Here is a 13754-nt window from a genome sequence, read left to right on the forward strand (position 1 = left end):
AGAGACCCCCTTCTGCAAGAATGTTGAACACACATCCCAAACATGAACCATGCAGAAAACCAAACTCCAAGAATCTAAAAGATGAGCTACGTGCAGAGGGTGGTGGTGGTCTGGTTACAGAGGAGGAAGGTGCCATGGAACCGAACCTACAAAAACCAGACGAGGAAACTAGCAATGGGCAAACTGAACTCGCATCCGAAAATCCAAGCGGTGGCAAAAAGGAGGGAGCTGGAAGAACCAGGACAATCCCTGGAGTCAATCTTGGCTTGGAAGCCCAAACCAGCCAGTTATTGATGTAATCCAAATGTTGGACATCTAAAAGCCAATTTGGACATCTAAAAGATGCTGTCTGGTTAGAACAGAGGAGCCAGAACCAAGTAAAAAGGAGTACCCCGAAAGCAGGAAGCCTGATTCCCCACAACAAACCTGTACCTCAGATTAAAGGAGATGTGCCAAAATGGTTATCTTGAGACGATTTCAAGCCTTAGCGTCCCCGCGGCTTTGTCCTCGACCATACATGAAAGCATCACAAATTTTTCTGGTTGGTGTCCCCTGGATGGACACCAATCAAGAAAATTGCTAGGTACACCAGGCAGACAAGATCTAGGCCATTCATGTACTGGATAGGGTGGACTGGAAGAAAAAGAACCAAACTTGATATGGAACAATATACCATAGGGTCATAAAGTTCAATGAAGAGACCAGGAATAACCCGACACCCAGTGACAAGATGGGGAACCCAACCAACCCAGAATTCAACCAAGATGCAATGGCCATAAAGCGCCATAGAGAAAAACCGACTCTAGAGCACCAAAACCGGAGGGAAGGTGAAGGACCATCACCACTGCAGGCCTAAGGAAACCACCCAGAAAACCTCATTCAATGTGGGACCAGGACTATTTGGACCTCCTGGTTGCTGGACTGATCAACCAGGCCGCATCTAACAGCCTGGTTGCTGGACTGATCAACCAGGCCGCATCTAACAGCCTGGTTGATCAGTCCAGCAACCAGGAGGCCTGGTCGACGACCGGGCCGCGGGGACACTAAGCCCCGGAAGCACCTCAAGGTAGCCTCAAGGTAGGTAGGTAGGTAGGTAGGAGCAGGCTTCAAGAAACTACTCCCAATGCAAGTCTTACTCAACCAACAACTCGGGAGCAGGACCAGAACAAATAGGCAAGACTCCCGCTCATGCCACTCAAGCGTACGGATACGGTAAAATCTAAGCCAAGACCCTAAGAAGAAGAATGGGTGGTCTGCAAGCCAGGATAAAGCAAGGATCTTGTAACATGATAAGGATGATCCCCCACTGGAGCTTAAGAAGCCCCAGCAGAAGAAATCAGAGATCAGGACAGACTGAAACACACCTAGGCACAAAGCTCGGGCTCCTCCCCAGACCCAGAAGCCTAAAGACCCCTAGGGCAGAGCCACACCTGATGCCTGATCAGATATGAAGGCATCTCCACACACTACAAGGATCCAAAGCCAATTACACTCACACGGGAAACAGGAGGATATGGATCCCAAGCAGGGGGCAACGGCTTAACTGTCTCCACTGCTGTCCTGGAAAGGGCAATCCCAGAGAAGGCCGTGCTACACCCACAGTTAATTGTAGCCTGGATATCTAAACCCTCTGATGTCGTGGAGCCCAGAGCATGAGGTGGTAGTGTTCAAGAGGGCCATTGAACCATGTCAGATGGACAGGGGCAGGAGAAGGTAGGAAGGAAAGGTTGAACATACAATCAGTAGAATTCATCAGCCACTCCAACTCCAATTCCCTTAAAACAAAAATGGGCCAATTCCAATACAACCACTCGAGCACCTAGCCGCAAACAACAACAACGGGCAAACCAACCTGAAGTGACCTGCTGCCTGTTAAGCATCATTATTGCAAAGAAAATCAATAGATGGAGGATCTAGCTAAAATAGAAACCCCTGCAAACCTAAACGTCAAAAATGTCACAGGCCTCTGCCTCAACAGGCAGCATTGCAGACAGTACAAATGAACATCGGCATGTAACAAAACTGATGGACATCCCTCAAACTTATAAGAAGCGAGTGCTGCTCAGTGGGCTGATCAATGATGATCCACACCATCTGTGGGATTTACCAAGGCCTGAAACGAAAGACCAAACAGGACATCCAGGAACTACGGATACTTGCCAAAAGAAACCAACACCGAACACAGCCCTCAAGAAAAACTTGGATATGCAGGGTGTCAGCAGTGTTCCACATGTACAATCATGTGAACCTTGTGCACCCCTTAACCAATGAACCACAGGATGCCTCCAACCTTAAGAGCCTCACAAACGAGTCAAAGATGCTTGCATTACTTGAGGAAGACACCCTCCACAAGAGGCCGGCCTCTGTGAGGCGAACACCTAAACCCCTAGGTAAGTAACCCGTCAGGACATTGGCAACATCAGCGAGCACCTAAGGAAGGACAGCCCTAAGCATATGCAGGTCAACGTGAACAGGTTACCAAAGGCGCACAAGTGAGGCTTGAGAACACTTGCACGTGAAGCAAATACTAAAGAATGAAACGATACACAAACATAAGGCCCCTGCAGGACACCGTACACAGGATGACCAAAACTTCTCGAGAAAATCAGGGATCAGAAGAGCTGTCAATTAATGGAGTGGTCAAATAAGTCTGACACCAAGTGAAGGACTGAGGACTGTTGATGGGGGAAGTTGGCAACTCCTGTGGTGCTGCCACCTGGTGTATAACCAAGTGGCATGGATCTGGGTGGATCATTTGCCTTCTCATTTGCTACACTGTGTTTACTTTCTATGAACAATGTAGTTGGCCATTTTCCTTTGCCTTCTTCCTAGGGATCTGTTTCTTCAGTGAGTGTGATGATGACTCCCCTGCTCCCTGCGCCTCTGTCGGGGGGCCAGACATTTAAGGACTCACAAGAGCCGATGTAACACAGATGTCAAGCTATCTCAGTGCAGCTAGTGAGAGACTCGCTATATAGTGAGAGCCACCATCTGGTCCCTCCAGAAAAGGCAATGTTAAAGCCAGTTCAAACATAAAATGTTATGTAATGGAGAGCTGACGGTGTAATTTAGTAACCTAACTTGGGCTTGCAAAATGGCAGAGATCAGCCCTTGGTCTGCTAAATTTGCTTACAAGCATTTATTGGTAACTAGACATTTTACTAACCACGTTTATGAAAGTTAATTCTGCATATAAATTCCTGTAGCCAATGAGAACAGATGTCTACTGCTGTACTAAACCTAAAAGAAGCACATTTGGAAGACACACACTAAATTGATTATGTCACTGCAATATACATGTCAGCAGTCTAAGGGTTAAAGGACATTCTGCATAAAAGTTTTAGCGGTGGACTAGTTACTGAACAACCTTTGGGTGCAAGCTTACCAAAGCCATATAATACAAAACCCTAACAAACCATTCTTAAAATATTTGCATTCCACAACGCATTGTTACCCTTCAAATTCTCAAGTTCTCTTTATTCTTCTTATATCCATATTTTCAATATACACTACAATTATTTATATTATATCTACTGCAGTAACTGTTGCTTAATAAACACTTGAGAAGCATCTACTAGTATGTATGTGGATTTCAAACTGGCCTTCGATACCCATGCATTTCTCAACAATTATATCTAGAAGTTATGGAATTATCTTTATCCTTACATATTAAGTATTATACTTACAATCTAGCTGGGTAAAATATTTAGACTACTGTATACATTGTAGACTGACGGCCCACACTGCCTGAGCAAGTCTGTGGGGTATTGAGACTGATGGCCCACACTGCCTGAGCAAGTCTGTGGGGTATTGAGACTGATGGCTCACACTGCCTGAGCAAGTCTGTGGGGTATTGAGACTGATGGCCCACACTGCCTGAGCAAGTCTGTGGGGTATTGAGACTGATGGCCCACACTGCCTGAGCAAGTCTGTGGGAGGCTGATGGCCCACACTGCCTGAGCAAGTCTGTGGGGTATTGAGACTGATGGCTCACACTGCCTGAGCAAGTCTGTGGGGTGGCAGAGTTGTCGGCAGCCTTCCTCACTTAAAGAGGGTCAGTGTTCTCAAGGTTCACCATCTGGCCCAAGTTTATAGCCATCACTATATGGATATATCGTGGTCTATATGTATATAAGGAGGCCTGGTCGAGGCCTAGTCGAGGACTGGACCATGGGGACGCTAAGCCCCGAAATCATTGAGGTAATCTCAAGGTATCACGCCTCTCTCACTCACCGCCATGTCCACTTTTGTTCTAACATTATCTATGATATCTTCCTTAACATTAATAAAAATACAGTACGTATAAAATCAATACCCAATAAATTAAATACTTAGACCAGATTTAGAAATGCCCCAAAGAAAATGGCTTTCAGTTTGAGAAATACGTTTATTTCACAAACGTACTAATAGGCCTTAAACTATTAGAACCTGGGGCAAGAGTTTAAAAACATTATAGTTGCCATGGAACTCTCTCTCTCTCCCCACACACACACACACAGTTCATAAGTGGATTATCCAGGCTATTGGTGCTTGCAGTCCACAAGCCGATAGCCATCATAGCCTGGTATATCAGCATTGCACCATTTAATTTCTTCTTAATACCAGCAACATACCAATGTCTACCCTTGAGGTTACCTTGAGGTTACCTTGACGTGCTTCCGGGGCTTAGCATCCCCGCGGCTTGGTCGTCGACCAGGCCTCCTGGTTGCCGGACTGATCAACCAGGCTGTTGAACGCGGCTGCTCGCAGCCTGACGTATGAGTCACAGCCTGGTTGATCAGGTATCCTTTGGAGGTGCTTATCCAGTTCTCTCTTGAACACTGTGAGGGAGTCGGCCAGTTATGCCCCTTATGTGTAGTATTTTGCACTGCATGGCTATTTTGCACCGGTGGCTGAGCGGACAGAACACTGGACGCATGATCATGTGTCCCGGGATCGATCCCGGGCGCCGGCGAGAAACAATGGGCAGAGTTTCTTTCACCCTGATGCCTGTTACGTAGCAGTAAATAGGTACTTGTGGAGGAAGCTGTCATGGGCTGCTTCCTGGGGGTGGAGGCCTGGTCGAGGACTGGGCCGCGGGGACACTAAACCCCGAAATCATCTCAAGATAGCATACTGTAGTATAACCTTAGACCTTAGTTGTTACTCTCGTGTGCACATTAACAACCCAACATTCAAACATTATGAGATCTCTCTCGTGTTGTCAAAAGTATGGCAAGAATGCTGTGAAGAGATACCTGTAATGTCAATTATTACCAGACTGTGCAAAGAGAAACATGTCTGTACATTTTACAACCTTGAAAGATGAGGAGACCGGTGTTGAACGAGAGCACAACAATAACTGACTGATAACTCTTGATAACTGATATGCTATGATATGATAACCCATGATAACTCTAGTGACACTCTCTGACCATTTTATAGGTTCTTATCTGCACTTTCCTTGTTGCATTTGTATCTTGTCAGTCCAACCATTAACCGACTTTACTTATTTCAAGTGATGACCACCAAGTGTTAATACTGCCAAGAATGGGGGCCCCCCCATTAATGGGGTTGAGAAAACATTCATCAGTTAACTAATATCGTGGAGACAGGCAAGTCATAAGCATTACAGAAACATGTACTTCAATTTTTTATCATATAATTGTACTGTCACTCTTTGTACCATGGAAACTGATAGCAAGTATAGTAAGAAGCACCCAAAATATTTCCAATTTATACATTTTCAAAAATGTTGTGCTAAATTATCGATGAAATGTTAACTGAACAGTTAACAAAAATGTTATCACTTTCGAGAGGAATTCATCGGTTAGTTACTTTTTGGGTGAAAGGTAAATTAAAAATATGGACAAAAGCTTTCAGTTACACAGAACAAAAGAATATTCCAAACTTATTTCTTAATGCACACTATTACAGTAGTTTAATTACCACCTTTCCCAGTAGATGCTTCATACTTTTAGTAAAGGATTAGTAACAACAACTTATTCATGCAAGTGAAAAAAATTAAACATAATAAAACATGCAGAAATTATCAGAAGCAAATTACAAACGTGCACTAATAATCTCACCAAAGCACGAGCGTGCACGACAATTACTTCATGCATAGCAAGAGTTAGGTGTATACACTAGCTTACCATATAGGTGCAGTACACGCCCAGCCCACTAATATGAAAAGGAAGTGACGACATTTTGGCAAGTCCTGAACCATTATTAACGTGTGATCACGATGGACCGAAACATAATTACTGTACAGTATGTACTTCTTTTCTCGTCACATTTGTGGGTTGGACGTGTAATTTTTAGCCACGTTATTGTGGCTCTCTCTATATGTATAGTCTAAGTTTAATCTTGTCAGCCTCCTTACCTGCAATAGCACGATCACATCTCTCCTTGTCAGCAGCTATGTAACAAGAATTCCAGAAGAAGAATACAGGCACCCAGGATATTGATGATTGCACACAGGAACATCGCATATTGCTTGGACTGAAACACAGATCAAATTTGATTGTTGCAAAATAAGTCTAACGACAGCTTTAACAAACACGTCAGATAAATGTCTCGTCCAGTAATGTGTGATAATCAATGACTGCTAATAAAATAAGTAGTGTAATTTATTCTACACCACTTGAAATTGAAAATTGAAATAAGTTTATTGAGGTAAAATACACACAAAGGGATGAGGTAGCTCAAGCTATTCTCACCCCGTTCAGTACATCGTGTTAATACATACATAGACACACATCACAAACAAACATATTACCAAACATTCTGAGAGATAAACATATACATTTCCTTCTACAGCTCTTGTACCATTGATACAGTCCAAGTGTTATGTGCCTGGTATACTATTGTACCATTGATACAGTCCAAGTGTTATGTGCCTGGTATACTATTGTACCATTGATACAGTCCAAGTGTTATGTGCCTGGTATACTATTGTACCAATTAGTATGGTACGAACTACTGTACTATGCTTCTTCACTTCCTATAAGCAAAGAAGAGATAACTTTCAAATGAATTAGGAACTGGAGGTAACAACTGGGCCGTTGGACCCAAAATTCACCTTACCTTAAATTCAACATATAAGCTATCCATGTCATCAATTGGTGTATTTGTTGTACTTGTAGCATTGAAGAAAGTCGGTTCTGTTGTTGTTGTGAATGGAGCAACAGTAGTGGTCATATTTCGATCATGAATGTATGGCTTGAATGCATCGGCCACCTGCAAGAAAACAGTTTATGTGAAATATCTCCAAAACAACCAACATAGCTTATGATGATGGGGGCAAAAAGCCTGCACTTAAGCTTATCAAGATCCTAAGCCAACTACTGTACCGACCTTTCCACAAAATACAACCCCTCAACCCAGGGTCCAGACTCATGAAATTCAATATTTATGAAGAAATGCAAGGTGCCAGTTGCACAGGCACTCAGTATAGTGTGGAGGACACGGGGAAGACACCAGATGTGCTTAAAGTAGCAGACATAGCCCCTCTACACAATGGAGGGAGCAAAGCATTGGCAAAGAATTATAGACCAGTTGCACTAACATTCCACATAATAAAAGTTTTAGAGAGAGTGATCAGAAGTCAGGTCACTAGGTTCATGGAGACCAATGACCTCCACAACCCAGGCCAACATGAATTTAGAGCGGGAAGATCGTGCCTCTCTCAGCTACTTTACCACTACGACAAAATCAGAGACATTAGAAGAAAAGCAAAATACAGGTGTGGTATACACAGACTTCACAAAGACATTCAATAAATGTGACCATGGAGTGATAGCACACAAAATGAGGTCAAAGGGAATAACTGGTAAAGTAGGATGCTGGCTATTCCATTTTCTGTTGAACAGAACACAGAGTAACAGTTAATCAAATAAAATTGAGTCCAAGCACAGTTAAAAGCTCTGTACCTCAAGGTACAGTCCTTGCACCACTGCTGTTCCTTATTCTCATATCAGATATAGACAAAAATACAAGTCACAGCTTTGTATCATCTTTTGCAGATGACTCAAAAATCAGGATGAAAATTACCTCTGCTGAAGACATTGAAAAACTACAAGCAGATCTTAATAAAGTTTTCAATTGGTCAGCAGAAAATAATCATCCACTCCGTAGACAGAGGAATGAACCGAGACCCCCTGGATGTGAACCGCACGGAGAGCTAAACCCAGAGAACTCAGCAGATGAGCCACTCGAAGCGACCAGCCCCAAAGAGCCATGAACCAATGCCCCCCCCCACTCTCCCTCCCCAGTTCAGACAATGAACCACCGGGGCGCAGTCCAAATGGCGCCAGATCACAGAGCCCCGAGTGACTCGAATCCGCTGTAGCGAGAACCACACTGCTGCGAACTCCTGCACTGTGCTGTGAGCCCGACAGAAAGACGGACCCTAACGACCCTAACCATCCAACACATTGCACGAGGGAACAGGTAGGCACCATGGCACCGAACCCAGAAAAACCCAAAGAGGTCAGACACAGCATCCGACGCAAGGCCCCTGGGGGATGAACCCAGCGATCACATGAGTGGTGGAAAGGACTGCTCCAATGGAACCATAACAGCCTCCGAAGCCAAACTCAACCCAGTGGGAAGACCAGCAAGGCGAAGTTCAAACTCTCGCACAGCTACTCTAGCAACCACCGAGTGACCCGGGACCCCCCCCCTTCCCCCCAGAACAGTTGAAGGCAGGACCGCAGCCGGAGCAACGCTGCAGGAGGAAGGGACACAGAAGCCGTCCAAGAATTCCATGACCAGGCCCAGCCAATTCTAAACCTGGGAAGGAACCAAATGGGACTTCCTCCAGTTCAACAAGAACCAAATCCCTGATGATCAGACATGCAGATTGGATGGGAGCCCATACCAGCAGTCAAGGTAGGCCAAAACCCAAATTCCTAGTAGATGCAGACAGGCCACCACGTCCCAGGTAAGATACGTAAAAATGCAAGGTGCCAGATTCAGCCCAAATGGAAGGCAGTGAAAGCCGTATGCCTGACACCCCACCACAAAACCTATCCTAGTTCCTGAACCCCGGATGAATAGGAACATGCTAAAACGCATCCTTGAGATCCAAGGACACCATCCAAGCCTCTGGATCGAGAAGAAGCCGGACCTGGAACAAACATCTCCGGCCTGGACAACACCTGAGACAAGAGCTAGGCAGGAGAAAAGAAATACAACTGTTACAGTCCAGCCGAAATGCATCCACTAAAGAACTGGAGCCACACATGCCAGTTCCACGCTGACACGAAGCAGTTCGCCTCAAAGCACCTGAACATCACTAAAGAACGGAGCCACACATGCCAGTTCCACGCTGACACGAAGCAGTTCACCTCAAAGCACCTGAACATCTCGCACAGCTAATGGAAGGGCATGTCATTGATGGTCCACTCTCTGGAAATGGGACATAAACCACATGGAGAACTAAACTATAAGAATCCAAAAGAAATACTTGTAGAGTCTGCCATCACAGTGGAAAATACAGAAGAGACCCATTGTGGTTCAGACACTGAACCACGTGAGAGCAGTCGGAGTGGAGCCAGATCACAGAGCCCGGAGGGAGATGCTGCAGAGCTTGCCACACAGCCACAAACTCCTCCACTGTGCTGTGTGTCTTACAAAGACAACTTGTCCAATGACCTTGGAAGGCCTGATGTGTGCTGGTCACAAACCCAGGGCCAAGGGATATGTAAATGGGTCGAGCGAAGGGGGAGAAGGTGCCGCCACCAGACCCAACCCTAAAAGGCCAAAGATGAAACCTGTGAACCAGAAACCACTTGAGCCATCTCCAAGTAAGCCAGGGCCTCTCCAACACTAGATGGAGACACACCTACAAACAGAAGAGAGCCACTGGCAGCAAGAAAGGGGAAACTATCCTGGAGTCTCAGACCAGGTCTGAACCTGCGATGGAATCAAGAGGGACTTGCACCAGTTCACCAGAAACCCGACCCAGGCAGGCAGGGAGGAACCAGATCCCTGTCTTAAAGATATCCAGACCAGCTGGGATCCCAAACCAGCCAGTCGTCGAGGTCAGCTGTAACCACACGAGTCAACCTCAATTTAAATTATCAATCATGCATATTAATTAAAAAGGAAATATAGAAAATATACAAATATGTACAGTATGAGGAAATAAAGCAGAAATGGGACAATGGACTTCTCTTGCAAATGATGCAAGATGTTGCTGGCATCTATAGTGACAAAGGTCTATATAGCACTAATTATAGGCAACACACCATATCAACTTTAGCCTAAAATGGCTGTACAAATATTTGTAGTCAACTGGTCTACTCTTACTGTGTAATGTCAAGTGGTTTACCACGTTATTGGTCTACTATTTGTCCTCACTACACAGTTAAACGTGAATAAACAGTTATGTTCATAAGTTAAAGCTGACTCAAAGGTAACATTTATCACATGGACACATACAAAAGTAAAGACTTTTTCTGTAAATAAATGCCGTAGTTTTGAAACTACAGCATTTATTTACTCCCAGCATCACCAAGTGTAACACGAGACTGACAACTTACCACACCAATAAGGTATGGACTCCCAGCATCACCAAGTGTAACACGAGACTGACAACTTACCACACCAATAAGGTACGGACTCCCAGCATCACCAAGAGCATGGGAAAACAGGATTTGGAAGGCTTCTGCTGACGACCGTCTTGTAGGAATGACAATATACTGAAAAAGATCACCAACATCAGTAAATTCAGTACAATATATATTTTGTAGAAAAAATGGACAAATTTCAAAATAATAAAATATAAGGCTACAAGACATACAACTTTCATTATATGGGGCAGGGAGCCTGTATTCATGTTCATCGGTGTCTTCTAACTAGGCCTGGGCCAACTAATGACCTTCCCCAGGAAGGGACCCCACAAGTTGCCTAACTCCCAGGTATTTATTTACTGCTAGATGAACATGCCTAGGTGAAACAGGTGAAACATCAGGTGAAACATGCCTAGCAGTTTCAGTCCTCCTACAGGGATCGACCCTGGGACTCTCTACGGAGAGCCGAGGACATACACCACTTTCCTTCATTCATTGGAGCCAAGACAGATTTGACTCTTTTGATAAAGTATATTTCCTATTGAAAAGCCAGTTGAAGGATCTTTGAGATAAAATAATGATACACGTGTATCACAGAGGAAACGATTCCTAATGTAACTTGTAGAAATTAACAAATTATATCAATTATGCAATGAATAACATTTAACCATTTATTCCTTGAATGGTTGTATATTATAACCGTAAACTTCTATATATACATGGTTATAAGCTTCTCCCTGTATAAACCTACCCTGGCTTTGTGCCCTGGAGAGGCCACTCCAGACCGACAACACGGAAGCAGTATGCTCAGGAGACTATGGAGTGCAACTCCATAGTCTCCTGAGACTGATGGATGCCTACTACTACTACTATTTAATCCTTGATCACTTAACAACTTACTCAACAGAGCAATGTTCCGAGACGGAACTTCGGTATGGAACAACTTTCAGCTACAGATTAACTTCATCCACCCATCAATCAATCAAATCAAAAGTTTAATTCATAAATGTTTATACAGTATATTAATAACTGGATAATGAATATTATTTTCACCAATTGTCATATTGTCGGCGGCAGTGTAATGCCGCCGTATTGTCGGCGGCAGTGTAATGCCACCGTATTGTCGGCGGCAGTGTAATGCCACCGTATTGTCGGCGGCAGTGTAATGCCGCCGTATTGTCGGCGGCAGTGTAATGCCGCCGTATTGTCGGCGGCAGTGTAATGCCACCGTATTGTCGGCGGCAGTGTAATGCCGCCGTATTGTCGGCGGCAGTGTAATGCCGCCGTATTGTCGGCGGCAGTGTAATGCCGCCGTATTGTCGGCGGCAGTGTAATGCCGCCGTATTGTCGGTGGCAGTGTAATGCCACCATATTGTCGGCGGCAGTGTAATGCCGCCATATTGTCGGCGGCAGTGTAATACCACAGTATTGTCCGAGGCACTGCCACTGACAATGCAGAAATTACACAAGTCATAGCAGATTAGCACACCAGACATCATTATACAGTACTGTATACTGTACAGTTTGGATTTAGATTAGAAGTTTTATTTGAACCTTCACACAAGTCCCAATATTTCAGTCACTACTACTCTAGTCGTATCCTCCTACTTGACATGCAAATTTTCATCCCACGTTGATTTAGTACTTAAAACACTTTCATTGCTGCTAACTCAGCATTTATCCAGCACCAAGGCATTACCTTTTAAAATGTAGTGATTTTTTTTTATTATTTATATATACAAGAGTTGTTAAATTCTTGTACAGACACTAGCAAGCATAGCATTTCGAACATTTCTTTAATCCTAATTTTTCTCTGGAATATGACCTGCCAAATTGTTTAACAACCAGGTACCCATTCACTGCATGGGTGGACAGAGGCTACAGTTAAGGATTGGCACCCAGTCAATCCTCCCCGGCCAGGATACGAACCCAGGCCAAAGTGTTCGCGAAGCGCCGGTCAAGTGTATTACCACTGTGCCATGGGGACTGAATTAGCAAATAATGAACATGACTTCTCAAACCAATATTTTTACCTTCTGGCAGTTTCTTAATACAGTACATTATTAACATTTGTTGATATACTGTACATATATGAAACCCCAGTCATTATAACAATTTGGCCCCATTTGCAAATGAGAATTTTAGAATCCTTATTCATTAGAAATCATCTTATCTTGAGATTATCTTGAGGTTATCTTGGGGCTTTAGTGTCCCCGCGGCCCGGTCCTCGACCAGGCCTCCATCCCCAGGAAGCAGCCCGTGACAGCTGACTAATACCCAGGTACCTATTTTACTGCTAGGTAACAGGAGCATAGGGTGAAAGAAACTCTGCCCATTGTTTTCTCGCCGGCGCCCGGGATCGAACCCGGGACAACAGGATCACAAGTCTAGCGTGCTGTCCGCTCGGCCGACCGGCTCCCGTCATCATGGTCATCATTACCCACTTTTATCGGGCAGGAAAGCATCGGCCAGGAACTTATTCTGTTATAATATATCTTGGTATACTCTTTTATAAGGGTCCCTGTAGTACAGTTTGCTGCATTCTTGACTCTCAATTGAGAATTCCGGCTGCCAATCCTAGGCAAGACAGAAATGGTTGGGCAAATTTCCTATCAGCTAATGGCCCTGTTCACCTAGCAGTAAGCAAGCACCCAGGAATTAGTCGGCTTCTTGTGGGATTGCACCCTCTGGGGGGAGGGGGGGGACTTTTTTTTTTTCTCAGGGATATTCCTGTGTGGGCCCTAAGCCTCTGACTGGTGCATTAAGTGTTACACTATTGCAATAAATGTAACAAAATCTAAGTCTATTATACCTTTTTCTTTCTGCTTGATTACCTATTTAACTCCCCGCTCCCCCTTCAACCATTGACACATTAAGTCACAACAAGAGATGGAAATGTGTTATTAAAGAGTACAGTAAATAGACAATGATAGAATGTGTGCAATAAAATGAAGCATTGGAGGAATGTGGAAGTGTCCTGAAACCTTACAACATGGCTAGGGCTCAAAATTACCTTCTTGAGGTTATCTTGAGATGATTTCGGGGCTTTTTAGTGTCCCCGCGGCCCGGTCCTCGACCAGGCCTCCACCCCCAGGAAGCAGCCCGTGACAGCTGACTAACACCCAGGTACCTATTTTACTGCTAGGTAACAGGGGCATAGAGTGAAAGAAACTTTGCCCATTGTTTCTCGCCGGC

The 13754-nt window shown here is 44.5% G+C and overlaps 1 protein-coding gene and 1 long non-coding RNA gene across 7 annotated transcripts in view; both read right to left on the bottom strand.

Moving 5' to 3' along the window:
- Positions 1-13754, bottom strand: part of LOC138350673 (uncharacterized) — a 395852-nt gene that overhangs the window by 57175 nt on the left and 324923 nt on the right. The window lies entirely within an intron of this gene.
- The window catches only part of spin (Protein spinster), a 208128-nt gene that overhangs the window by 57175 nt on the left and 137199 nt on the right, over positions 1-13754 (bottom strand). For all 6 annotated transcript variants that reach the window (XR_011222197.1, XR_011222196.1, XM_069301871.1 and 3 more), the window contains exons 8-10: positions 10590-10688; positions 7069-7221; positions 6365-6483 (exon numbers count right to left, since the gene is read on the bottom strand). Coding sequence is in view for 4 of the 6 variants with exons in the window: in XM_069301871.1 (XP_069157972.1) it covers positions 6394-6483; positions 7069-7221; positions 10590-10688 (342 nt within the window). In the remaining 2 variants the exon portion in view is untranslated. The remainder of the gene's footprint in view (positions 1-6364; positions 6484-7068; positions 7222-10589; positions 10689-13754) is intronic.

The sequence above is a fragment of the Procambarus clarkii genome, chromosome 46, assembly GCF_040958095.1.
Source record: "Procambarus clarkii isolate CNS0578487 chromosome 46, FALCON_Pclarkii_2.0, whole genome shotgun sequence".
Classification (NCBI taxonomy): domain Eukaryota; kingdom Metazoa; phylum Arthropoda; class Malacostraca; order Decapoda; family Cambaridae; genus Procambarus; species Procambarus clarkii.